Below are 24,667 nucleotides of genomic sequence, written 5' to 3' on the forward strand. Positions count from 1 at the left end.
GTTTGACGAAGACTCGAGCGACACTTATTCGATGGAGTTCACTTAGTGAATTTGTTTAAGAAATTAAATCTGCCCCCATGAGGAAATGCCGGTCTCTTTTCCGTCTTTTCTCAAAAACAAACGAGCATGCATCGTTAGGACAGAATGTATGTCGTGTTTGGTTAATTGAGTCAGATAACTAATTCGAACAATTTGGTAAACGGTACATTTTTAATATTTAATTCCTAACAGTTCAGACAGACCACAACTAATGTAACCAAAATATGCTATTTGTGTACAATGTAGCATGAATGATTAAGTAGAAATGAATTGTCTTTAACTGCATTGATATTAACATTGTAAAACATTGTATGCAACGAGATTTGACATGTTATTGTACCCCAGGGTAAACATGTGTAACGGGTGTAATAATTACTTTTGTTTTATTGAAATTCCTGCTGAAATATGTTGTATACTTTCTGTATAAGTGTCCTGCAATGATTAGTCCAACAGTGCCACCTGATGGTATGGGGTAAGGTTTGGTTCGGCTTTTGACATGTGACCGGAAGGCGGGGTTTGTTGGCAGTCTAACAGCGAGCTGTCAACGGTAAGATACGATTTCTTGGTGCTCCGAAAAAAAGTTAATTTTAACCAAAACCACAGCTGACAAATCTCTCAACCTGCGCAGTAATGTGATTGATGTTGTCAAGCTGTTTGGATTTATTTTTGTTTTGTTTCCGTCGCCTTTTATGTTAGTTTTGCCAGACGTTGCATGTTGTGCTAAAAGGCTAATTCCCCTTATAGAGATCAAAGAGATCAAAGCCAGCAGAGCTTACCACGTGTTGTGACTCATTCATTTGCAGGTAAATTGTACCCGTTTTTATACTCATTCTTGTTATTATTTCTATTTTCTCATACATATATGTAACCGCGGTGTACGTGTCCCACCAAAGATCCACATTCACGCTGGACTGGATGATGAGGTTTTTTATTATTACAGTTCTGCAAATGGATGAGTCACAACATTAGCTTTTTCTGCTGGGTCAGATCTCTTTGATCTCTTTGTAGTACTCTGGTAAAACTGACAACAAAGCATATCAAAGAGCTTTCTTTTCACTTTACAGAAAATACATTTTAGAATATCACAATACATGTATAAATCTTTGCATTTTAACAAGATACTTTTAACAAGAGATCGTATAGTGGATTTTTAACGTTTACAATGAATTCAACATGTTTTTCTTTACTCTGAATTTTAACCAACATCATCCTTTTTTTAATGTATATGAAAAATAGGAATAAAAACAATAATGAGTATAAAAATGGGTACAATTTACCTGCAAATGGATGAGTCACAACATTAGCTTTTTCTGCTGGGTCAGATCTCTTTGATCTCTACAAGGGGAATTAATATTTAGTAAAACAGAAACAAAACGAAAATAAACCTAAACAGCTTGACAATATCAATCACATTACTATGCATGTTGAGAGATTTGTCAGCTGGGGTTATAAAGTTTAAAATTAACTTATTTTGTGGAGCACCAAAAGATATGTCTTACCTTTGTAGTACTCTGGTAAAACTGACAACAAACCCCACCTCCTGGTCACATGTTAGAAGCCAAAACCAAACCCCACCCCAGACTAGCAGATGGCACTGTTGGACTCAGCATTGCAGGACATTTACCAAAAACTATACACATATTTTAGCAGGAATTTCAATAAAATAATAGTTATTATCACACCCGTTACATATATATAAAAAGGATGATTTTGGTTAAAATTCAGACTATAGAAAAATAAGTTGAATTCTTTGTAAACATTAAAAAAACACTATACGATCTCTTGTTAAAGTATCTTGTTAAAATGGATGTAAAAATGTATTGTGATGGTTGATATTCTAAAATATATTTTATGCAAACTGAAAAGAAAGCTCTTTGATATGTTTAAGGCAGTCTAACAGCAAGCTGTCAACGAGATCTAAGGCAGCAGAGAAGCTTACCATGTGTTGTGACTCATTGATTGCAGCAACTGTAATAAAACCTCATCATCCAGTCCAGCGTGAATGTGGATCTTTGGTGGCACAGGTACACCGCGGTTACACATGTAATAAAGACTTAGAGATAAAAGACTGTCAAAATAAATAGGTAAAATATTTACAACGTAGTGCTTAGAGACTGGTCCAAGTTATAATAATAATGCAATGAAAAATAACGTTTGTATGTGAGAGTGTTTATACTTCCTCCTTGGAAGCAAGAAGGCAGCCGACATTTTGTGCAGGTAACGATATCTCCAGCACGTTGTATTACTTACTCAGCCGAGTACAAGGAGTAGTAGTTGTACTGCCTGGAAATTGTCCGCGAAACCAATACACTTCGTTCCACTCATTTCACACGCGTCCATTTTTGTTACCACGGTGTTTCACTACCGCAAAGTAGTCGCGTTCGTGCTACACGACGTCCTGGGGAGCTACCCCAAACCACTTCACCTTCCAGGTTCCGTCCAGCGTTGCAATAGTCGCTCTCTCCAAGTTATTGAACAGAACCTTTTACGCTCCGGGGACTACCGCGGGGATTCGGACAACGTTGACATCGAAAGCTCCGAATGGAGAAGGACGAGGCGTTTAGAAACAACGACATAACATCAAAATGGCGGCCGAGAGTGCGCAGAAACGACTCGTGACGTCGGGGCAGACGGACGGACGCAGGAACGGGCGGACAGACAAACTCACTGATGGGAGCACGCTGCTAAGCTAGCCGTGGTCGGGACAACCGGGCAAGCAGGCAAAAATGTCGACGTGTTTGAGCAGTGTCGTAGCGTCAGTTGATGTTACGCCGCTTGATAGAAGCCGTTAACGGCGTTTAAGGTAATACAGTGACGTCATGACAACGTGTTGTCGGTTTTTTCACGCAGGTCGTGCTTCAAGCCATGCTAGCTTGCTGGCATCAGTTTGCTAACAAGCTAGCTAGGTGTTTAGCAAATTGTTATTCTTTGTTGCATGGTACGTTTTTATTGGAAGTATGTGTATTTAAATTAGTATTCAAAGCACCATGTAGGAGACTAATGCAATCATATATTAGCCTAAGGTCAGTTAAACCCTCATAAAGAATATGTGAGCCGCTGTTTCATCGGAAATTAAAACCCATCTCAAATTTATGTACTGAACATTTTTGAGCGCTTTATTTGGGCGAAAAAGTAATACTCGGTTAACTGTTTCCCTTATTAATTATTGCAATTCCCTTATTAAGCGATAATAAACCTTTTAAACACATGTGGCATCTGTTCATTCACAACAAGATAGATTATTGCTGCATTTTCAAAATGTGGGAAGTGGAATTTTTCCCATTCTGATGGGACAAGATCCGACCTCAAAGTGTTCCAAGCGAATCTAAACAGCAAAGATGGCTGATCGCGAAAAGTTATTCCTTATTTTTTAAATGAAAAGACATTTGGACCTCACAAGCACTCAGATTGTGGACGAAAAACAGCGCCTGAGGTCCATAGCTCACACTGTAATCGTGTAAATTAAGTTTTACCATCGCCGTTTTGTCGAGTCACGTAAGATTAAAGCAATCAATGAAGTCGGGGTACATATATTTTCTCCGACTTTGCAACTAGGACCTCCCACCTCTTGAATGTCATTTTAGTGATATTTTCGTGGTTGGAGAACACCCACTTTTCTGGAATGCAGCATATGTAAAACACCTCAACAATATTAGCAATCGTGAGAGCTTGAAAACGAACACTCCATATTCCTTTTGTCTTTGGACTTCAAACCACTACAAGATTTCCATTTCTGGGTACTGTCCAAGACGTTCTTTTTTTCCTCCAGGCATATTATTTTACAAACAAAACCCCCCAAAATCAGCTCCGTACATTTATGTGCTTTTGTTTTCCCCATCGATTTTGTTCTAATACAAGCCACGCCCCCTGCCTATGCACTTCCTACCATTTGCTACTGTTGACTCATAACCAAATATCCGCATATAAAGTGTCGCCCTGATATCAGTATTTATTTTATAGTTGTAAATACTGTTTGGATGCAGGTATCTGCCGCAGGGAGAATATCAGAATATCTATAGGGAGAAATTCAGCGACCTCGTACTCTGCCAACGAATGTACATAGTTCTACTTTGTAGGTAATAATAAACAGGCCCACCATTCTAATATGTTGTTGAGGGTTGTATATTACATCCTGTGCGTAGGAGAAATCAGAGGATGTTGTAATTCATGATCTCATTTTAATAATGGAGGAGTAACGCACCATGTTGTAACGACAGTTAAGTTACAAAAAGGTATTATCAACGGCAACACAGTACTCGGAATTTCCTTCCGGGAACACATTTTTTCTAGCGCGTTAGTCCCAACACTGGTACCGAAGTTAAACCTAGATTAAAGCAACAAAAATAAATTAGGTATATTAAAAATTATGGATAACCGTGATAGCAACAACCTGCGATAACTCAAAATTAAAGTTTGTTGTATCTACGAGCCTTGTTGGATTGATCACATCAGGGATGTTGATTATTGGATGATAGAACTCGGAAAAAAATACAGTACTCCATGAGTAGAAAGTATTAACTTTTAAATTGGAGTAGGAAACACAGAACGTCCTAAGTTCTGCGAGCTTAAGCACCCAAACCTCTGCTTTGAATGACCTAAAATCATGCATTGATGATGCATTACGAGACTACCGCATTTTTACGACCGTAGGACACACTGTGTAAAAAAAAGCACAGTCTCCATAGCTGGTACAATTTCTTTATTTAACACACACACAAACCCCATGATAGGGTGCTGTAGCCCTCTGCTTGCGGCTGTGTCAGGCCCAAGGACCAACAATCCATTCTTTTCATTTTAATCTGCTGTAAATTTCTGCGCCACTGTAGTCCTGTTCCGTTTCATAAAACGAAAGCACCAAGACGATAACTTTCGAATTGCTAGATACGCTACGGCGGTAGCATCTCTGAGTTCTTCCGCACACAATGCATTGCGCGTGACGCCGTGTGTCCTCTTCTGCTTGTGGGAAACTTGTGGCAAATACGGGATAAAGCACTAAAGTCACAGGAGCTCACACACATGTCACATTTGGTTGGAAATGTGAACGATCTCACTAAAATATTGTTTTTCACCCGAAAGGGACCTACTTTTTGATTACCGCTACATCACTACGAGCTGTGTTTATTGTGATATAACATGTGACAATTGTTCATTCCTTTGTTTTACTGCTATCAACAGTATGATAGTGTTCAACTTTATTCTTCCTCGTCTTTCAAGCAATCAGCTGTCCTGCACTTCTGTTTTTCCCCCTGCAACGCCTTTTGTGCCAATTTATGTTCCACAAGACAAAATAAACACATGTAATTGGTTCATTACCTCCCATGATAGCTTCTAGATGGTTGTTAATGCCAAGGGGGCATGACTAGAAAGAAGCTAGGGCGCTCCAGAGCTGACCTTTTAAAATAAAGCTTGTGTCCCTCACTCTTCGGCCTTACTCGATACTTTGCGGACTTTCTTACCCTCCTCATGAATGCCCTTTTCAAGAGTAAGGGATTAAACTAAGTAGAAGGAATAATGGGGTTGAGACTTAAAGTTGGGATTGGCAAATTCCAAAAATGTTTGTGTCTTACAACTTGCGTGGTCACCATCAGCATGCTTGGTAATGTTCTGTCTTCCCCTTCACAGGATTTTTAGGTTACGTGTGGTAAGACATCCAAGATGCTAAATGGTAACATACCTTAGATGTCTGGGATGCGTCCATGGCCTCTAAGGTACAGCAGGAAAAGATGGTGTTTGCTGATGGTGGGGCGTCTAGCCCTGCAGCCGCGCCTGATGCCGATTATATTCCCTGTACCTTTGGCCGGCTTGGTCGAAGAGTAGGAGGCTCCAATGGAAGTTGTAAAGAAGCTTCAAAAACTGGTGAAGCTGATGTGCAGTCAGCAACATCCTTTGGCAGACACACTTTGAGCCACTCCCAAATGGATATCCTCACACCTAAGAGAACATGCAGAAGCATTCAAGTGACTTTAGACAACAACAACATGTGGAACGAATTCTACAGGTGTAATACTGAGATGATTGTGACCAAACAAGGCAGCAGAATGTTTCCCTATTGTCGCTTCCGCATTTCTGGTTTGCAGCCCTCAAGGAAGTACGTTCTAATGATGGACATTCAAATGGTTGACCAGAGTTGTTACATGTGGACTGGAAACAGTTGGGAAGTGGCTGGGGAGGCAAAACCTCACATAACAAATATACCATTTATGCACCCCGATTCACCTTCTTCAGGTTACCAATGGATGCAGAATCCTGTTTCGTTTTATAAACTGAAGATCACCACAAATTCCACGAATAGTGAAGGCAACGCTGTACTGCGCCCAATGCATCGGTATATTCCACGCTTGCATGTGATCCAGACTGAGAAAGCTGCTGAAGACATTAAGCTGAACGCCTCAAATGTTGCCACATTCACATTTCAACAGACTGAGTTCATGGCTGTCGTGTCATACCATAACTCCCAATTAAATCAGCTAAAAATTGACTGCAATCCGTTTTCCAAAGGACTGAGAGAGGATGGTTTTGCTTGTATAGGCTCCAAGATGAAATCTAACCAAGGTGACGCGGGAGTAACCTCTATGCGGCAACCACTAAAGAACAGCTTGAAGTCTTTGCTCGCGAATCACAAAGCTCGTAGCTTTCTAGATACCAAACCTTCAGGGAGTTCCTGTGTTCAAGAACAACCCTTTGGATCTTCAACCAAAGTTGTGGAGAAATGTATCCGGTAAGTGCTTCCTCACGAAACAGTTTTTTCATTCTTAAGAAAAAAAGAGTAATTCTATGAGTGTTTATAACACTATATAATTTGTAAATATAAATCTAGTCCTACATTTTGCCTCCTCTAGTTGTGGATATTTTGGGATGATGTTTTCAAGTAGTTTAGCAGGGGATTGACGGGCTGATTGCTGCAACATCTCTTGTCTGTCTGAATCCGTAACAGTCTGTCTTGGTGAAAAAGGAGCTGAGATGAAAGGATAAGTTATTTTCTTAACAAGTCATTCTACCTTCCAATCCTTACGAATGGCCAAAAGCTCTCTGTCGAGATAGAAAATAATTGATCCCAGATACAAGCAGCCGAAATACCATTTCCTTTGCACGGTGGCTGTGTTCTCGCTTAGTGTTAAGGGTGAAAAGCTCTGTCATCCTGGGGGCAATCAGCGTAGAGCTCCTGCTCATTGAGGAAGACACGCTGGAGACGCTGTCTCTCGGCGGGCTTGGGAACTCAGAATTCCATTGGAAGAGCTACATGAGGGTGCTGCCCCCATGACACGAGTAGATAAGCAAATGTTAATAGTTGAATGGATGGTGTCTAAGTGATATATTGTGCAAATGAGAATTTCTGTATTTTTGCTTGCTTATTTAGCCTTTGCAATTTAAGTAGAACTATTGCAAACAAGCACTCTTTTTAAATGAATCACTTCCTCCTTGTTTTGTCTCCTTTAACAGCACCTCACAGCCAGCAGAAAAAACTACTGGGGAACTCATTCGGGAAGCCCAGATTTCCTTAACAAGATGCAATTTCGACTCTTTAAGCCTTTCCAAAAGTCTTAAGCAAACCAACACTAAATGTCCTGCAGAAAAACCCACGACCCAAGATGCTAACAAAGTGGACAATAAGTCTACCAATTCCTCTATTAATCCTATCCCACAAGGAAAGAATGGCACTGTACAAGGAGAGGGTTTATCTGAACAGAAAAGTCCATCAAAGGTCCAATCATTACCTGGTGTTAAGCGTCCTCTTCCCCTGCCAGCATTGGCACTGTTCTTGAAAAAGCATTCCACTAAGACCAAATCATTCAAAGGCAAATTGGAATCTTCTTCCACAATTGTTCCTGAAAAGGTTCAGACTGAAACAAAGACAGCTGCCGCAAATCAAATTGTCAGTATAACATCTACTCAAACTAACTCAAAACTTAACCATCACGGTTCCACCCCAAAGGAATATGACAAATTGACTCCAAACGTCTCGGGAAAAGAATCCTCTGAACTTCTATGTAGTAAGTCTTTTGAAAAATCAGTAGCCTCTCGGGAAACTAAACAATCAAGGACTTATGAGCAATTGAGGAGTAATGATCATGTACCGATGAGTTTAGCTCCTGATTCAGCAGAACCAACGCTTACCAAGGTTGAAGAGCTACTTGACAACCACAAGACTTTAATCGGCTCAGCCATTTCTACTTCTTCTTTGCCTATTTTGTCTACATTTTTGGACACTGAAATAGATTCTTCTAAAATGCCTGGTGTTCTTCCCTCGGCATCCACGTCTGGTCAGTTTCTAACGCACTCCCTCAGTGTACCTTTTGGCTTTGAGTCTATGTCTCCTGGAAGTTCGCCTGAGCCAATACCTTCTTTACCTGCAAACTTTGCATTTGACATTGACTCCAGCTCACCCAAGCCTTCTGAGAGTTTGTTGCTGAGCAAGGACCCATCTGTTTTTAAATGGCATACAGTGTTACCCCCTTCTGAGCCCTACGTAGAACCATCATTTGAAGAGTTCCAGCCTACATCTGAGCGCCTTACTCCTGGTTCCTCCTTGTCGCTTTCTCAAACTCCTGCCAATGATTCATCCCAGTCTACTGTTCCGATCCATTCTCTTTCTCCCCCTGCGAAGTCTCTTTCTTGTCAAGAAAGTGAACAGCCACTACCTTTCCCAGGTGGACTGTCTCCCCTTGCAATTCCGTTGGCTCTATCACCAACGTTCTCCTCTTTGGACGGTGATGCATTGTCCCCTACGCCTTCGATTGCAGACTTAGTGAACTTTTTTTCTACTGAGGAGTTTCCTAACACTGATCCGCTGACACCTCCGTGTCCATCAGATGTTTCTGGAGAAGCAAATGCATCAGCTCCTCCAGTGCATGTCCCAACAGTCCAATCCCCAAAACAATTGAAGAGCAAAAGAAAGAGTCGTCGGCGAAAATGCGCAATATCAGATTTAGATCTGAAGACTGATGACTCTGCCTTCATGACCATGAAGCCTAACCTGGAAGAAGTTGAGGAGCAGCTATTTATCTCCTTCACGTCCAAGGTAGCTATTGTATTTTCATAATCGTGTTTAGCTTTGGGGACTTTAGTGTTGATATGTAGTATTTTTGCTCTTTTTTTTTTTTTTTGCAATGCTCGAACTGAATCATTATTAAATTCACTGACCTCTTTGACCCTCATAGACTTTCCCAATTCTTCAACTCTAAAATATGTGTCACTGATTTGTCAACGAGTGATGGAAACATATCTAGCAGTATTAAGTTTTTTTTCCATTCTGGTTCTCAGATCATCTTTACTTTGGTTTGGTCTTTTCAATCAATTTTATCAGATCAATTTGTTGTGATTTTGATCCCACTTGTTGAATGAGCCATGATACGTTTCCAAATGTCCCTTGATGGATCCCTTCCAAGTGAGCTTCAGCCGGTCCCCCTCAGGGCTGCAATTGAAAAAGTAAACATTTTCTATCCATTTTTAAGGAGGCTCTTAAACTTCATGTTGCTGACAGTGAAGAGCAAGAAGAAAACAGCGGTCTTGCGCCTTCGATAACTGATGTTCATCAGCAGCCAACTGAAGATCACAGCCAAGGTAAACCTTTATTTGCTCAATTTGAATATGGTCGGTAGTCGCACAGCGACATTACAGTCTGTGCTTAATTACTTTTGCAAAGTTACCAGCTTCCGTTTTTTTTAATTTTCATTTGAAGAGACAATTGCTTCTTTTGAGGAAGTTCTTCTCAAAAACATGAAGTCAATGAAGCACCAGCAGATTATCCACCCAGTGCTACAAGAAGGTCAGGAACTTATTTCTCAGCTGAAGGCTACATAGTGCTAACAAAATATAATTTCTTCAGCCAAGTAGCATAACTGCATGAAACATTAAAAAAAATCACTGTAATCTTTTCTAAACAGAAGTACCCAATGTGCTTGCTATTTTTTGTCTGTTGATTATTAGTCGTCTACATCATTGGAATGGTCTTATGGTTGAATTGAGGCAACCTGACACTTTTATCCATTGTGTTGTCCTTTTTGTTTCTCTAAAAACATTTACAATTTCAATTAAGTCTTTATTTTATGGGTCTAAGAATCAGGCCACTTTGACTTAAACAAGTGCAACAGTGCTGTCATTATGTGTCATTCAGTTGGACTCAAGATGAATTTGTTGGACGCCAGTCAGTCCATTGACCTTCAGTATTTGGGTGTCCGTCTACCCATTCCTGCCCCGGGAGCCCCCATGGAGCCTCCTAGCCAGGAACTGCAGCCTATACAGGGTTAGTTTTTAAGTTCAGAGATTAGTCACAAGCTAACACCCTCACCAGTCTTTGTCAACTGGGGTATCCTGAACCTGTCAAAAAAAATCTTTAACCTTTTTTACTTTTTTTTTTTTTTACAGGCACTTCTGGGTCATTCGTATCTAGAACAGGAAAGACAACAGATATTACGCAGATTAAAGGTTGGAGAGAAAAAATCAGTCCGTTGGACTCTTCAGAGGCTCCTTCACCTTCTGTACTAGAAGGTGATTACACTATCATGTTTGGGACTTGCACGTTTATGTGTAAAATTGTCTTACATTGAGGTTTGCTATTAACAGGGTCTCTCAACTTGGAGCAGTCCAAGAAGAACTTGTCAGCGTTCTGCAGTGATATGCTGGATCAGTATCTGGAGAGTGAGGCCAAGCTGATTGACCAGCGCGTGGCCAGCCTATCACAGCCACCACCTGATTCGCTACCTACCTTTGAGCTTCCTGCCAGCAGTAGCAGCTACGTTCGCACTCTCAGTAGTGTCTTGAATAAGCAAAAGGCCACTTCGCCTCCCTCGGACCTCATTAAAAGTTTCATCCCGCCCTCGAAGAGAGCTAAACCCCCTCCTGGATTAGATAAGATGTCCAGAAAAGTTGAAAGGAAACCAAAGACTTCCAATCCTCTTGCTATTCTTGGTACTGCAGCATCCTTCCCACCGTTTCCCTCTTTAATGGACACCCCCCAGCCCTCAGAAACCATCGTAAAACCAACAAAATCTCCCTCTTTAGTCTCCCCTATGGCGGATCCACCGCTATCTTGCCCCACGCAGTCCCCTTCACACGAGAGGAAAAGGAGATTTAAACATAAGTCGACCCTTCTGCAATCAGTGTCTAAAATGGATACGCTGGACTCTTCAAATTCCTTAACACCACCAATGACCAGAGGCATACTTAAGCAAAAAGACTTGGAGGAAAGATCCACATGGTGTGGGCAGCCTCGCACTTACATCACAAATGAGAGAGCCTCAATATCTCTGTCAACCCTTTTCACCTTGAAGGTACCTGTGTTTATAATTTCTTGTTTATTTAAAAAAATGTAAGAGTGTAACCTTGACCTGCTTCTGTAAATGGTGACTGTTAGTATGCTCCAAATTTACTACGATATTTGGGAATTTGACGGTTATCAGTATCTGCATTTTTATTTATTCGACAGGCCGATTGAATATGTTTAGAACTGGGTTTGGCTCAGATGTAGCCGAGCACCTCCTTTTCTCCTGCATCCAGTCTCTGATCTACCCGCCCCGCGCCTTCTGATTGGATAAGCGCTCGGGTGCAGAGCCACTGAAGCAGGAATAATAATGTTAAGAGTGGAGTAAACAGCGGCAGCTCTACTAACTTGTCCCGGCATGCCTGTGAATCAAGTCCGCTGACAATCTTGAGATTTAAAAAAGTCATTGGCTGGTCAAGCGTGTGTTTTTGTGATTGAGAGAGACCATAAAAAGAACGCTAAAGTTGGACAGCCCAGTGATTAGCTGTTAGCACCGCATTAGTTTGTCATGTTGACTCGAGAACAGCAGTATCCACACTTTTCAACTTGTGAGCTCCGTTGAAATGAAGATGCACTTTTTGTTTTAAGTTTATTGAAGTCATGTTGGTTGTATTGACATTTAATTTATTTTGTGTAAAAAATAAATCAGGAATCTACTCTCGGTTTCACGTACATTTATACAAGATACTGCTAAGCCTAATTTCATATCCTGCACTGTTGGTTTTTGGTTTAAGTAAAGGATTAGTCATGTTATTTTTGTTGAAATTCTGATTTACTGTAGAACGTTTCAGGTTGCTGACTAAGTTTTTATGTACTTTTATAGGAGTTTCTGCTAAGCCTAATTTTATTTCCTGCACTTTTAATTTTTGGTTTAAGTGAAAGATTAGTCATGTTAGCTGTGTTAAAATTTTAATATTACTGTAAAAGGTTTCAGACAGCTGTTAAAGTTTTCTTTGAATTCATAACAAAATATATTTTCATACTTTTTTATCCTATTGTTTTTGAATTATGGAAAAAGCCCACTTGGTCAATCCTTAGCGTAAATCTGCTTGAATGAACTTTTATGGAGTTTGTGTTAGCGTTGGACTGTACTTGAAAAAGGCCTTTTCTCTCACCATTTTCATGCTACACTAACAAAACTGCAATGACGAGCATAAAGTCACTCTGCCATTCACAGACAACGGTGTGATATAATATAACTCACACACGCATTCTGATTCCTGGTAGGGTTTTGTGATCGACAACCCCACTGCGCCGATCAAGCTGCCCCACAGAAAGTACACCACATGTCTGAACGATTTCTGCCGACTGGGTTGCGTCTGTTCGAGCTTGGCCTACATAGCCAGGGTCAGCCATTGTGGGCGGTCACAATGTATGCTGGGTTGCAGCTGCCTCAAGCAGAAGGTGGTTCTCCTAAAAAACCTGGAGAGCTCAGATTCCAGCTCTTCAAGTCAAGGCAACAGTAAAAGAAGGAAGAGAAAAAGGATGAGGATGGCCTACTGTAAGTATCGTTAATTTGAATAAGCCCCCCGGGTTATACCTTTTTCAAATAAATAAATTGTCATATTTTGGAAATCTGCTTAGGAGGAAACATTTATGTTCTGCCATGATCTATTTGCAAAAATATTTTTGGGGTATGAAAATGATTGCATGCACACGGTGCCCAGTCGTTATACCAGTCTTTCCTGAAACCGTTTATTGGGTGTTTGAAAAAAGTTGATTTTCTGGCAAGATGGCGGAGTGAATAGACGCACCATACAGAGCTCATCGCATCAATGTAAAATCATGGCAAATTAGCCATAAATCTTGGCAGGTTCTGCTCCAAGAATTTACCAGAGTCAATTAACATAATTTTGCAGCAAAAGGACAGAACGAGAACGACCGAAAATGCCCCCAAAGAACAGCGCAACACGTGCGAAAGCCAGCAGCGATGGCATGCAGGCTAGCTGGAGCAACCCGCCTGGCAGCCAAGATTACAGTACGATGGACTGCAGTCAAAATAAGGAACCGCTAGTAGGACAAATTCTCACATTTGCCCTTGGTGCCAGCTGGGCCACCGCTCCCGAGGACACTCTGGAATTTGATGAAGACTTTGGGTTTCTTTAGGACCATGCACTGCGCGCCCTTTCTGATCCCATAAACAGCGGGTGCAAAAAAATTGAAGAAAGCTTAAACACCAATTGCAACAAAATTGAAAAAAATGATCAATTCTATTTGATTCAAGGTACGAGCTCTAAACATAAGGATTGAGCATGTTTGTGAACGAATGGAACAAAACGAGATTGCAGTCTTAAACTTTGAACCGAGTCAGCAAGCTTGGAGTCGTTGTAATATTCGTCCAGCGCAGACTCTTGGAGAAGGTGTGCAAAGCAGTCAAAGACAGCAATGTCCTTCAATGCAAAGGTCTTCGTTTCATTGAAGATTTGACTCAAGAGGACAGAGAAAATGGACAAAAGCTGTGACCATACAACAAGAAGACAAGTAGGGAGGGTAAGGGGTCATACTTTGTTGGAGGAAAACGTTTTGTTAACTGTTCAGAAATCTATCTTGATCCATGTACTTAGTTTTTTTTCGTAGGCTATGTCCAAAAGTGACTTGCCAAGTTTAGTCTTCCACAAATGATTTTTTTAGGAATCTTTTTGCCATGCACTTCTATAGGTTCTTTGCACATATTGTAACACATACATACATTATTTGCACCGCTTATCCTCAGTAGGGTCGTGGTGGTGCTGGAGCCCCTCGCAGCCATCTTGGGCAGTGGGCAGGAGACACCCTGAACTGGTTACCAGCCAGTCGTAGGGCACACAGAGACATACAACACAATCGCTCAACCGGCCAATTACCCTGACATGCATGTTTTTGGAATGTGGGAGGAAACCGGAGTTCCGGAGAAAACCCACGCAGGCACGGGGAAAAAAATGCAAACACGGGGGAGTCTGCAGCAGCTGGACTTGAACCCTGAACCTCTGCACCGTGGAGCTGTGCGCTAACCACCCAGCCTCCCCTGGCACGTTTCTTTATTTATGATTTTTTTTTTTTTGGTTTTCTCTGTATTTTCTTTGCTGTACACTTGGTTATAATGTGACTGAAAGTTGCAATGCAATTTTTTAAATTTTTAAAAATTCCCCTTTTGGTAAATGGTTCCCCCCCAGTCACTGGAACAGTGATCAATACAGTGATCAATTTGATCTCGAGCATAAGTCAAAGTCAACTCTATTGTCAATTCTGCAGCAAAAACAGAGAAAAGTGTTAATTTGTTAAAGTGAAGAAGTGTCTTGGAGGCTGTGTGTGTGTGTCCAATTGTTGAAAAAAAATGACAATAAAAAATGAAAAGGGAGAATCATGCTCCAGGTGGAGCGGGCAATGGGAAGAGAGTAGCTGTGAAGAAAGGATGGCGCAGGCTCTGTGGTCTCCTGCCTGATTGGAGCGGGCTGAAAAAGCTGCGAATGGGTGGGTGGGGTCTCTCGCAATTGGAAGAGCTAACAATATGTTGAGTGAAAGTAAAAAGTCATCAGAAAATGATATTTTTACTTTTTAATGAGTTTTTTTCCTCCTTCTCCAGTACTCAAGGAAGCTGACAGTGTTTCTCAACCTGCTGAACGCATCCGGACGCTCTGGAAGAAAGATATTGACGATTGTGACCCTGAGGCGACCTATGTCCCAAAAGTTCCATCTTGTAGCACCAGTGCTGTCGATTGGGAAACGTCGAAGGTGCCACTCCATTTTTTTCCAAGCCCTGAAAACATGGTTGTCAGAATGGTGATATTTTTTTTCATGTTAAGATGCAACAATATTAATCGGGAATGGGAAACAGCGACTTTTGGTCTACCTTCAGTTTCTCAATTTATTCTGCCATTTATTTTTAGGGTGCCACTTGAGAATATGGTCCTCAAATTTAGATCATCATAGGAAGGAATTAAAAAATACTATGTATAATGTGATTATTAGATTTTAAAAAAAGGTGTATTTCGCGTTATACTCAGGTGGTTGGAAAGAATGCTGACAGCTGTGCACGAGTGAGAAGATTTGAAGGAAAGTTAAGAAGTATGGAGAAGGTAAGGGCTGACTTGATTCATAACTTCATCCACAAAACGTAACGATTAGTCTACTTTATATTTCCAGAAGCTACACAGCAAAGCCAAACGTCGCAAGAGGAAAGATGATAAAAAATCGAAGATTTCGCATAGAGGTGAGTTCCCCCTGTTGGGCCTCAATTAGATGTTTTGATCAATTAGAACTGGGAGGTATATTTTGGGTATGGCAGCAATTCCAAGCACTCATTATGTCGTTTTTTAACAAGGCAGAAAAGAAGATAACGAAACGCCAACAAATCCCACCCCATATTTTGTTATATCACAGTCAACTCTTTCCCAGGAGACTCAGCTGAGCCTGCAGCTTCCAATTCCGGTTCGAACATGTCAGAGGAGACGAAGGCATCCAAACGTCTGACCATCCTCACCGAGGGTCGCTGGTCATCTCATGAGGACCGCGATCATGTGCTTAAGATTCTGTGTGAGGTCATGGCCCGGGACAAACTGAAAAAGCCCTTTTGGGCCCGGAAGTACCACATCAATCCCCTCAGTCGGACAGTGGAAGACACTGGCACAATCCACTACAAAGTACTCATCAGTAATAAAGATGCACCTCAGCAGGTTGGTGTGGATCAAGTTGAATGATGGGCAACACGGTGTGTCATAATTCTCAAGTCGTCAAAGCGCCTTGCACACTTTTAAAACTGCAAAAAAGGTTTGAATATAGTTTGCCATCAAAATGTATGCTTTGAAAGCTTTTTGGCAGATGCAATTATTAGTAAGAAAACTATAGATGACTTGTTTTGAAATATACAGTAACTTTAAAATAAATAAAAAAAATAGGTGCATAAATTGTAAAAGACCTGCCTAGTGTCCCAAATTATATATTTTTTTCTTTTTTACTCTACAAGGCTTTATTGTTACAGCACATTGTGAGTAGTTACAATTGCCACTATTAAATATGCACGTTAAATACAGGGTTTCTTACTAGAACTTGGTGACATGAGAACAAACGTGTGGTGAAAATGAGTGCTCGCACGTGTGGCATTCTCAGTTATGATAAGGATTTAAATGAGGGGTCTCAAAATCGTGGCCTGCGGGGTGATGTTTTGGAGGTCTCCCTTAAAATGAAAGTCTTAAGCACAAGTGTCAAACAGGCAGCCCCCGGGCCAGATCAGGCGCACTAAGGGATTGAATCTGGCCTCCGAGATAACACCCAGAGAAGTGCAAGAGAAAAACAAGCTGCAGGTAGAAATGTGTCAACTTGTTAGTGCCAAAGCCAGGTTCCACTCACAAAGACGCTGTACTTGTATTTATTTCTCTTTCTTTTCCACCCCTTTTCTCCCACTCTCTGTCTCTTTCACTCTCTGTGTCTCTCTTTTTCTCTTCCTTTGTTGCTCTTTGTCTCTTTCTCTGTCTGTGTCTTTTTAACTTCTTTTGCTCTAACTTCCTTTTCTCTTTTCTCTCCTCCTACCCTTCACGCTTTCTATTTCTCTTTTCTCTCTGTCTTTCTATTTCTCTTTGGATTTCTTTCTTCCTCTTCTTTTCTTTCCCCATCTCTCACGACTTCTCTTGTATCTCTTTTGTTTCTCATGCTCTCTCCCTCTTTCTTTTTATTTGTCCTACCCTCTCTCCTTTTCCCTTCCTCTTTCTCTTATTTCTTTATCTCTCTTTTTCTTTCTCTATAATCTACTAGTCCGGCCCCCGACAGAATGTTTTTTCTATCGTGTGGCCCCCGAGTTAAAATGAGTTTGACACCCCTGATCTAAAGCGACAATCTGTATTTAGTGCGTCCTGTTAGGAAAAATATAACCCATTAAAAAAACAAATATTGATCTTAACTAAAAATACATGAACAATGAAATAAACGTCCATATTTTAAAACATGGTCTTAGAGAAATTGATTTTTTCCCCATCTGTTTTCATTTTCGTTTTTTTTTGTTTCCCTTTTTCCTATGTTTTCCTTTTTTTCTTTCTCTGCAAAAGGTTGCGCAAATTATGGATTCATTCATTACTGATTGATATATTCTCACATAAATTCTCGATATTTTCACTTTCTTTTTAATCTTATTTTGTATAGCATTTCTTAGATAGATATTTGGAAACAGTGGATTTTTTTTATTTTTTATCAGAAGTTTTCATGTGGAAAAACCAATTGGTCTCAACCACTCACCGGCGGCCCACAAGTCAATTGAGTTTGGAGACCCCTGATTTAAATGACAATTTATGTGACAAGTTATAATTTGACTGATGATGCAAGTATGTGCATTCATGTGTATAGCAAAATTACATAATTAGGTTTCGGTCCAGTCTTTAAGTCAGTCCCAAGTTCTAAATGTCAGCAACAAAAGTCAGATAATCAGAGTCCCATCTACATGTCCTTATTTTGGCTGTCAACCAGGTAAAGCAGGAGCAGGAGAGTGTTGAAGCCAGCAAACATGAGGTCACAGAGGAAGATTTTGTGGACCTGCCTCAGGAGCTTTGTGAAGATAACACAGACGAGGACGCAGCAGCCCGAAATGAATATGAGCGTGCTTGGGATGAACTGGTTGACATAAGTGAGAGTGGCATCCAGATGGGTCTACCATTCCTCAATGGAATCTCAGTTGCCGGCTTACTGACTGCTAATACGATGAAAGCGGGAGAAGAGAACCCGATTCAGGTGAGCCAAGTGTATTACAGCACCTATATATTTATTCTATGGACAGTGGTTTTAAAACTGTTTTTTCTTTATTTTTTGGGAGTGGCAGCGGGGAGTTACTATTAATAACTATTTAGAAATATATTAAGAAAGTTATAAACCAGCTGCCTTGTGTCCATCCAGGTGAATGGCAGAATGTATCCAAATGCAAAAATCGAATTGGGCGGGATGGGAGCGCTCCACCCTGCCAACCGCCTTGCGGCATATCTGACCGGGCGTGTGGTGGCAACCAAGAAGCTGCAGGTTATTACAACTGTATCCGAGATCCAACTGAAAGCTTCTCCCCCCCGTGAACTGATATCATCAACATCCACAAATTCCTCTTCTACCACACTTTCCACCTCTACACCAAGTGTTATAGCCACGCCAACAACAACTTCCAACTTTGACGTTACTTCAGTCGCCGCCTTCACGTCATCTCCCCCTTCCACATCACCTGCTGTCTCAGTGTCAACCGCTGCCTCCGTGGCAACACTCCCCCCCATGGCAACCCCAACTTCCACAGCAACCACTTCCTCCGTGGAATCCCGCACCTCTACGGCCAAACCCACACTCGCTTATCGCTTAGTCCCTCCACTACAATCAGGTGAGCTGAGAACAAATAATGATATCAGACTATTTGAAAAGGTTTGATTGATTTCCTAATCTCTATTGGTTACTAGAAAGTCCACTTGAAATAAATAGCGATTTAGATGGATGGATGGATGGATGGAGGGATACTTTATTCAGCTCATTCCTTCAGTCACTGTAGGGAAATTCACACTTCCAGCAGTATCCTTGTGTTGAAAAATAAAATAAGGAAATAAAAGATATAGAATACAAAAACACCCCATATAACGTGTTAATATAGAGTATTTAAATAGTGCTACGGAAAATACACACTGTAATAAGAATAGGGTCATATGCAAATGTGGGGGTGAGGTTTAATGTGGGCTTTTACTCCCCCGGGTGTAGTTAAAGAGCCTCATGGCATGAGGAGGAAATGATCTCCTCAGTCTGTCCGTGGAACAAGACTGTGACAGCAGTCTGTGATTTGGAAGTACTGGGACATTAGTGTACATTTTTGAAACACTTTCTTTGTTTTGAAAAAAATTATTTAATTTAAGAAATTGTACTTTTTACACTGCTGGAAAAATGGTTCGTGTTGCTCACCTGAAAAGGCCCAGAAAGAAAGAGATTCATTTAATCTGCAAAGAAAGCTTTATGGCTTTTGTTCCCTTTGCTCATTTACCTTTCGGGGTCTTCAACAGTTCCACTTCCAGCTGTGCCAACTTCCTCAGTGGCCAGGATGATTCTGAAGCAGGTGCAAAGCAAGACAGGTCTTCATTACTACCGCAGACCCGATGGCAAACTGGTCCAGCTGATTCCTGTCCACGATCTGCAACAATCCATCCCCAAAAACACAAGTGAGTCTTCTAAAAAGGAATTAATATTCTGTCAAAAGAACTTTGAGATGGTAATGGCCAAATGAATAAAAAACAACACCTTCAAAAGTTTACACTAAATTCGACGACCCGATGTATCCATGATAAACCAAACTTTTACATTGTCTTCAAGGATCTACCTGTGTCCTTCGAGCATCTTCATTACCTGCCATCAACATTCTGCATCCAGAGCTGCCAAGCACTTCCTCCAAGCCCCCTTCTGTCAACTATTTTTCAGTGAACCGCAACTCTTTTTTAGGCCCCCCTAAATCCAAATCCTTAAATCAGGATAGCCTCACCTACAAAACGATTCCCACCACATTCACAAAACCTATTGATGCCAAGCTGACTACTCTTGATGGGGTGTCGTCCCCTATTCCTGTCATGAAAACCACTCCGGTTACCCCACCTGATCTCGTCATCTCAGAAGTCCGTAGTGTGCAACAGGAGATCCAATCTATGACACTCCTCAATAAGCCAGAAAACGTCATCACGGAAAGCTCTTTCGGGACTCCTACAGCGTCTGTCGTTTCACAGACACAGCTTCAGTCATTCCAATCACTGGAGCCCGCTATGGATGTTACAGATCTCGACGTTGTTTGTATTGTGGACGACGATGATGACCTCCAAAAGATCAACCCGGCGTTCGTGTCCAGCGATGATACGGATCACTCATCTGATTATAGCGACCAAGAGATAAGGATTGTAAGAAATATTTTATCACTTTTTCTCCACCTTAGATTGAGCACACCATCTTTGTTTGATAATCATCATATCAAATAAAAACTGAAATATCCCAAGGCTGGCCTGCCAGGATAGCCATTTTCAATTCAAAACCTCTTACTGAGTTTGAGACAATCACACACGCAGCCTTGGATCAAACCCCCAATGTTTGGCGTGTGAGATGACCACTTAACCACCTCATATTGGTTTTTTTAGAAATCAATAAATTATTCTAATAAATAATTTTTAGACTCCAGGGATGGAACAATAATTTTATTGTTGACTAAGTCTTCGGTTAATATTTTTTTTTCACAATTATGTCATTATAACATTGTAAATAAATTAATCAGGATTTAGTTTCTGGTTTGGCCCGTACCAAGGGTCTCCAACAAGGTGCCCGCGGCCATCAGGTAGCCCCCTCAGAACACCTGAGTAGCCCGCGAACAGGTTCTTCAAAAGCTAACGATAGATGGGTCATTGTGAATTTTTAGGAAATCGGATTTCTAACTGGCATGATGTTTTAGTGATTGATTAAGCCTATTTTAGGGTCAACTTATCACAAGATTTACAACCTGGTAATAACATAGTAACAAGATGGTAATAACAAATGTTATACCTTTGTGCTAATCAGTAAATAAAAGTAGCTCTCAACTTCGAAAAGGTTAGTGACCCCGTACCCATACATTTTCAGAAAATTTATGAAAATGTGGGTCTTTATTTTCTGCTATGTTTCTCCCCTCAAACGGTCATATTATGTTTTTTGGACAGAAAAAGAAAAAAAGGTTTTTTCAGAGGAATCGGCGCCACCTTGAGTTGTACCTGCTTAAAGAGTTGAAAAAAGAACTGCAACTGGACCAGACCATCTCCACTTTCGCAACGTTACAAGAGGTGAATGTGCCACTGTGGCACCCTATGTAATGACTTCCTCTTGTTCAGTGATTGAAAGTGATAAAAATACCAATTATTAGTAATGTATTTTTTCAAGTATAAATCTGCTTCTGAGCAAGGCACTTGCAAGGAAACAAATGCTACCAAGGCCATTCAATGTAGCCGCAAAAATGAAGTAACATTTTGTTTATTTTTGATGGCCTTTCTTGGGAGACAATTCTCCCAAAACATACCCCATGAATCCTCCCAGTGAACGCAGAGAAAAGATGAAATCAATTTATTTTGAATTCTGTGTCATTTTTTAATACAACTAACCCCCCGGATACGGCGTCACTGCATTAGACAATTTATCTGTAAAATGTGGTATAAGAAGTTGACGGCATTTCCCCCACGATACATCAACTAAAAGTTAAGTTGCATGCTCAGAACTTAAAAGATCTTTGCGGTGTTCAAGTGTACGACAAACCACATCTCTAAAATGCCTTTATGTCATTGGTTGATGCCGAATACTGGTCTGCTATTGGTGATCCTAGGATTGTGTTCTATCGCGGAATGGCTTAGTGGTTAGGTTAGCTTGGCCTTTTGCAAGGCTTTGATGCTAGATCCTTAGCTTGGCCTTGTGTACTTTCTATGAAGTCACTATCTTTGATTTTTGCATTTCGGAGATGGAATATGAGCTCGCTCTGTCCACTCCACGCATCGGCCCGGTATAGCAGTACCTCCGGGAACGGTGCATTCGCAATGATTGCAGCAAAGCTTTAGGGCTAGGACCTTAGCTTGGCCTTTTGGCTGAGAGTAAGTGTCCCGGCTCCTAGGCTTTGTAGCGTATTATGAACTGACCGATAACGGATAATGGATAATGAATAACGAAAATAGATCAATAACCCTTAAAAACCCCAAACCCCCCTGCTATTGGTTTGCGTCGCAGCATTATGAAAATGCCGATATTTGGCTGAACTACCTCCCACTTTGACTTTGTCTCTTCATTGACCTCAGAATATCTGGTGCTTTGTGAAGATTTTGCATGCCAACAATACAATACAGTATTTATTTTTACTGTATTCCCTATGGATCCAAGGCTTGCAGTAATGTTAAAGGAACAAGCAAAACATAACTATGCAAACAAAGCTTAGGATTATCAAAAATACAAATACAGTAAAGCGCACAAATGGCTACCCTCCCTCAATTGCATGGCCATAACCAATCGACTATCGGGACTATTATTAAATATAAGGAGGCGATTAGAGCAAGAAATTCTAATTATCCGTGCAAGTATGTTTCAAAATCAGTTTCTGTTTTATCCAGCATCGCCGTCTTTACCCCCTCTGCACCCACCCGCTACTTCACTTGGTTAGCTCAAGATAGGTCACACCAAACGTAAACTAATTTCCATGTATATAGTCATTTATAATGTCATTAAATCACATGAATATTACACATAGGTAGTACTTACTATATAATATTTTTTAATTTTAATGTTGTTTATCTGCAGTATCGGGGGCTTGGAGCTTATTACCATAGGTTTCTATTTCCCATTATACGGCATTTACACTTTGCAATCCCCACCTCAGAAAGGATTAATGTCGCATCTTGCTCAATTGTACTTTGACATTTCTTGAAAGAAAATATTTCCCCAAAATTGTGAAATATAAAAACAATTTTATCTTCTAGTAAACATCTATACAATTGTGTTTAGGCTGCCAAAATGATTAAGAGACTCCGAACCATGGATAAGGATCTGAAGAAGGAGAAAAGGTCACTGACCAAGCAGAGGGACCAATTGCTTACCACCCTTACTCCTTTGACCAGTGAGGTTTTCTACTTATATTTAACTTGTATTTTTGTCATCAATTTATTGGTTGCTTAGAGAGTGGTTGCTTTGAATGGAGGTGCCTCTCCGAGTTAATTATTTTTAAAATTATTTTTTACATCACTGCCTAATCACTTTTCTAATTATTGTTGTTTTACGTACGGCCATCATATGAAATCTCACTTTGATCTTTGCTTGTGAATTCCAGGTCACACTTCCCACCGCACTTCAGAAAAAAAAAGTTCAAATAGCTTGAAAGATGTCCCCAAGAAACGGGCGCCTTCCAAAAAAAGAAAAAGGTAGGAAGTATTTAGCTTAAAAACTATCATATATTTCGAAAAATCCTAATACCTGAAAAATGCCAGATTACCCTTCCTTTGTCTAATTGCTGAGATTACAGTTTACTACAATGACTTCAAATCATGTGCCTGACCCCCGAACAGCAACGACGACAGGATTCGGCTGCATCTCTCGCCTTCACCCAAGCCACGATCCCCGCCAACTTCCCCACTGACTGCCACTTCTGAAGCAACAATCCCTACAGAGACCCAAGGTGCATTTCAGCAGGCAGCCGTCACTTCTGTCTCCACTTCAATGCTCCCAACAAAACAAGCTCCTCCAACCTTGGCTCCTTGCTTGCCCAAAGCCACAGTTGTCTATCAGCCAAAAGCTGCATCCACTTTCCTTTACGCTTCGGGAGTGACAAATCAACCCAACATCCTAAACCGGTGCAGGACCAATGACCCTTCGCCTGTTGTTAGTGGTGAGTAAGCAAGCAAGTTTGGACTGCAAAAAATGTTTTTTTTTAAAAAGGACACCAGTAGCATGACATAGGAGCAGCAACTAACAACTGTTTCAATAATCGCCTAGTCACCAATTATTTAGAAGATCTGTCAAATAATTGGATCAGTCTTTTTTTTTTTCTTAAATTTAGCATGATGTTGATTTAATAATGTGGCAAATTATAATAAACCAAAGAAAAATGGGTACGATGAAAATGCATCTTTGATTGAACATGCTAAGGATTGGAACAAAAATAAAAATGCCCTATCCAAAACCTACAAGGCACAGTGCTTGGTCAGTAGAGACATAAATTCATAAATAACCCCCCATCTATTTTTAGGGACAGACAAATAAATGATAAATTGAAATAAAGTAAGCATGTTTTATCCCTGTAAATTAAGAACAGGTTCATTGGTTGCAGTAGAACAATAAATAAAACCAATATGTGCATTCTGTGAAGTAAATTCAGTGATCAACTGCTAAGTTTGTAACAAAAGAACTTTTGCTTAAAAAGGGGGTCCTTGGTGCCTCTCTTCTTCGGTCTGCATGCATTTAATTTGAAATAAGTTTGTCATTTACATTCTGGCATAACGCTCAAAAGTTCTGGAACAGAAATAAAATTACTGATTAATAAACCCAGTTTTAGATAATCAACTCATTTAAATGATCAGGAATTATTTCACGGCGTTTAGGAATGATATTTATACCCAGCATTGAAAACCGTTATCCTTTCTTGTGTACCGTTAGGTCAGGCAAAGCATCACGTGGGGGCACAGAAAGTGGGAGGGGGGTGGCCGCATGGCGCCCGGCCTTCTTGGTCCCTATTGTCCCAAGGGCGCAAAGGCCAGTGAGGCTCCCTTAGAGCTGACCTCCCGGTAGAGCAGGCGTGAAGGAAAAGAGAGAGGCGTCCGCGCCTCTTAAATTCCGCTGCTGTCATCCGTCAGCTAAGGCGTGTCCTTTGACCAGTGGGAGTTCCTGTTGATACTTTTCAAAATAAAGTTTTCCAAT

The 24,667-nt window shown here is 40.8% G+C and overlaps 1 protein-coding gene and 1 pseudogene across 3 annotated transcripts in view; both read left to right on the forward strand.

Annotated features, from left to right (window-relative positions):
• The first annotated feature begins 2,420 nt into the window (after nucleotides 1–2,420).
• mgaa (MAX dimerization protein MGA a) overlaps nucleotides 2,421–24,667 on the forward strand; it is a 28,019-nt gene continuing 5,772 nt past the window's right edge. For 2 of the 3 annotated variants that reach the window (XM_088354406.1, XM_088354407.1), the window contains exons 1-21: nucleotides 2,422–2,842; nucleotides 5,662–6,757; nucleotides 7,480–9,058; nucleotides 9,492–9,600; nucleotides 9,719–9,805; nucleotides 10,154–10,282; nucleotides 10,405–10,527; nucleotides 10,603–11,309; nucleotides 12,527–12,800; nucleotides 14,862–15,010; nucleotides 15,283–15,354; nucleotides 15,422–15,488; nucleotides 15,674–15,951; nucleotides 17,732–17,992; nucleotides 18,155–18,617; nucleotides 19,282–19,437; nucleotides 19,589–20,160; nucleotides 20,947–21,066; nucleotides 22,763–22,874; nucleotides 23,085–23,175; nucleotides 23,320–23,639. In XM_088354406.1, coding sequence (XP_088210532.1) covers nucleotides 5,736–6,757; nucleotides 7,480–9,058; nucleotides 9,492–9,600; nucleotides 9,719–9,805; nucleotides 10,154–10,282; nucleotides 10,405–10,527; nucleotides 10,603–11,309; nucleotides 12,527–12,800; nucleotides 14,862–15,010; nucleotides 15,283–15,354; nucleotides 15,422–15,488; nucleotides 15,674–15,951; nucleotides 17,732–17,992; nucleotides 18,155–18,617; nucleotides 19,282–19,437; nucleotides 19,589–20,160; nucleotides 20,947–21,066; nucleotides 22,763–22,874; nucleotides 23,085–23,175; nucleotides 23,320–23,639 — 6,691 coding nt within the window. In that variant the 5' untranslated portion in view covers nucleotides 2,422–2,842; nucleotides 5,662–5,735. Of the gene's footprint in view, nucleotides 2,843–5,661; nucleotides 6,758–7,479; nucleotides 9,059–9,491; nucleotides 9,601–9,718; nucleotides 9,806–10,153; nucleotides 10,283–10,404; nucleotides 10,528–10,602; nucleotides 11,310–12,526; nucleotides 12,801–14,861; nucleotides 15,011–15,282; nucleotides 15,355–15,421; nucleotides 15,489–15,673; nucleotides 15,952–17,731; nucleotides 17,993–18,154; nucleotides 18,618–19,281; nucleotides 19,438–19,588; nucleotides 20,161–20,946; nucleotides 21,067–22,762; nucleotides 22,875–23,084; nucleotides 23,176–23,319; nucleotides 23,640–24,667 lie in introns of all 3 variants that reach the window. The other variant, XM_088354408.1, reaches the window with a different exon arrangement.
• Nucleotides 21,636–21,807, forward strand: LOC148352136 (U2 spliceosomal RNA; annotated as a pseudogene).

This window comes from Urocampus carinirostris, chromosome 15, assembly GCF_059441175.1.
Source record: "Urocampus carinirostris isolate Australia breed hairy pipefish chromosome 15, RoL_Ucar_1.0, whole genome shotgun sequence".
NCBI classification, from domain to species: domain Eukaryota; kingdom Metazoa; phylum Chordata; class Actinopteri; order Syngnathiformes; family Syngnathidae; genus Urocampus; species Urocampus carinirostris.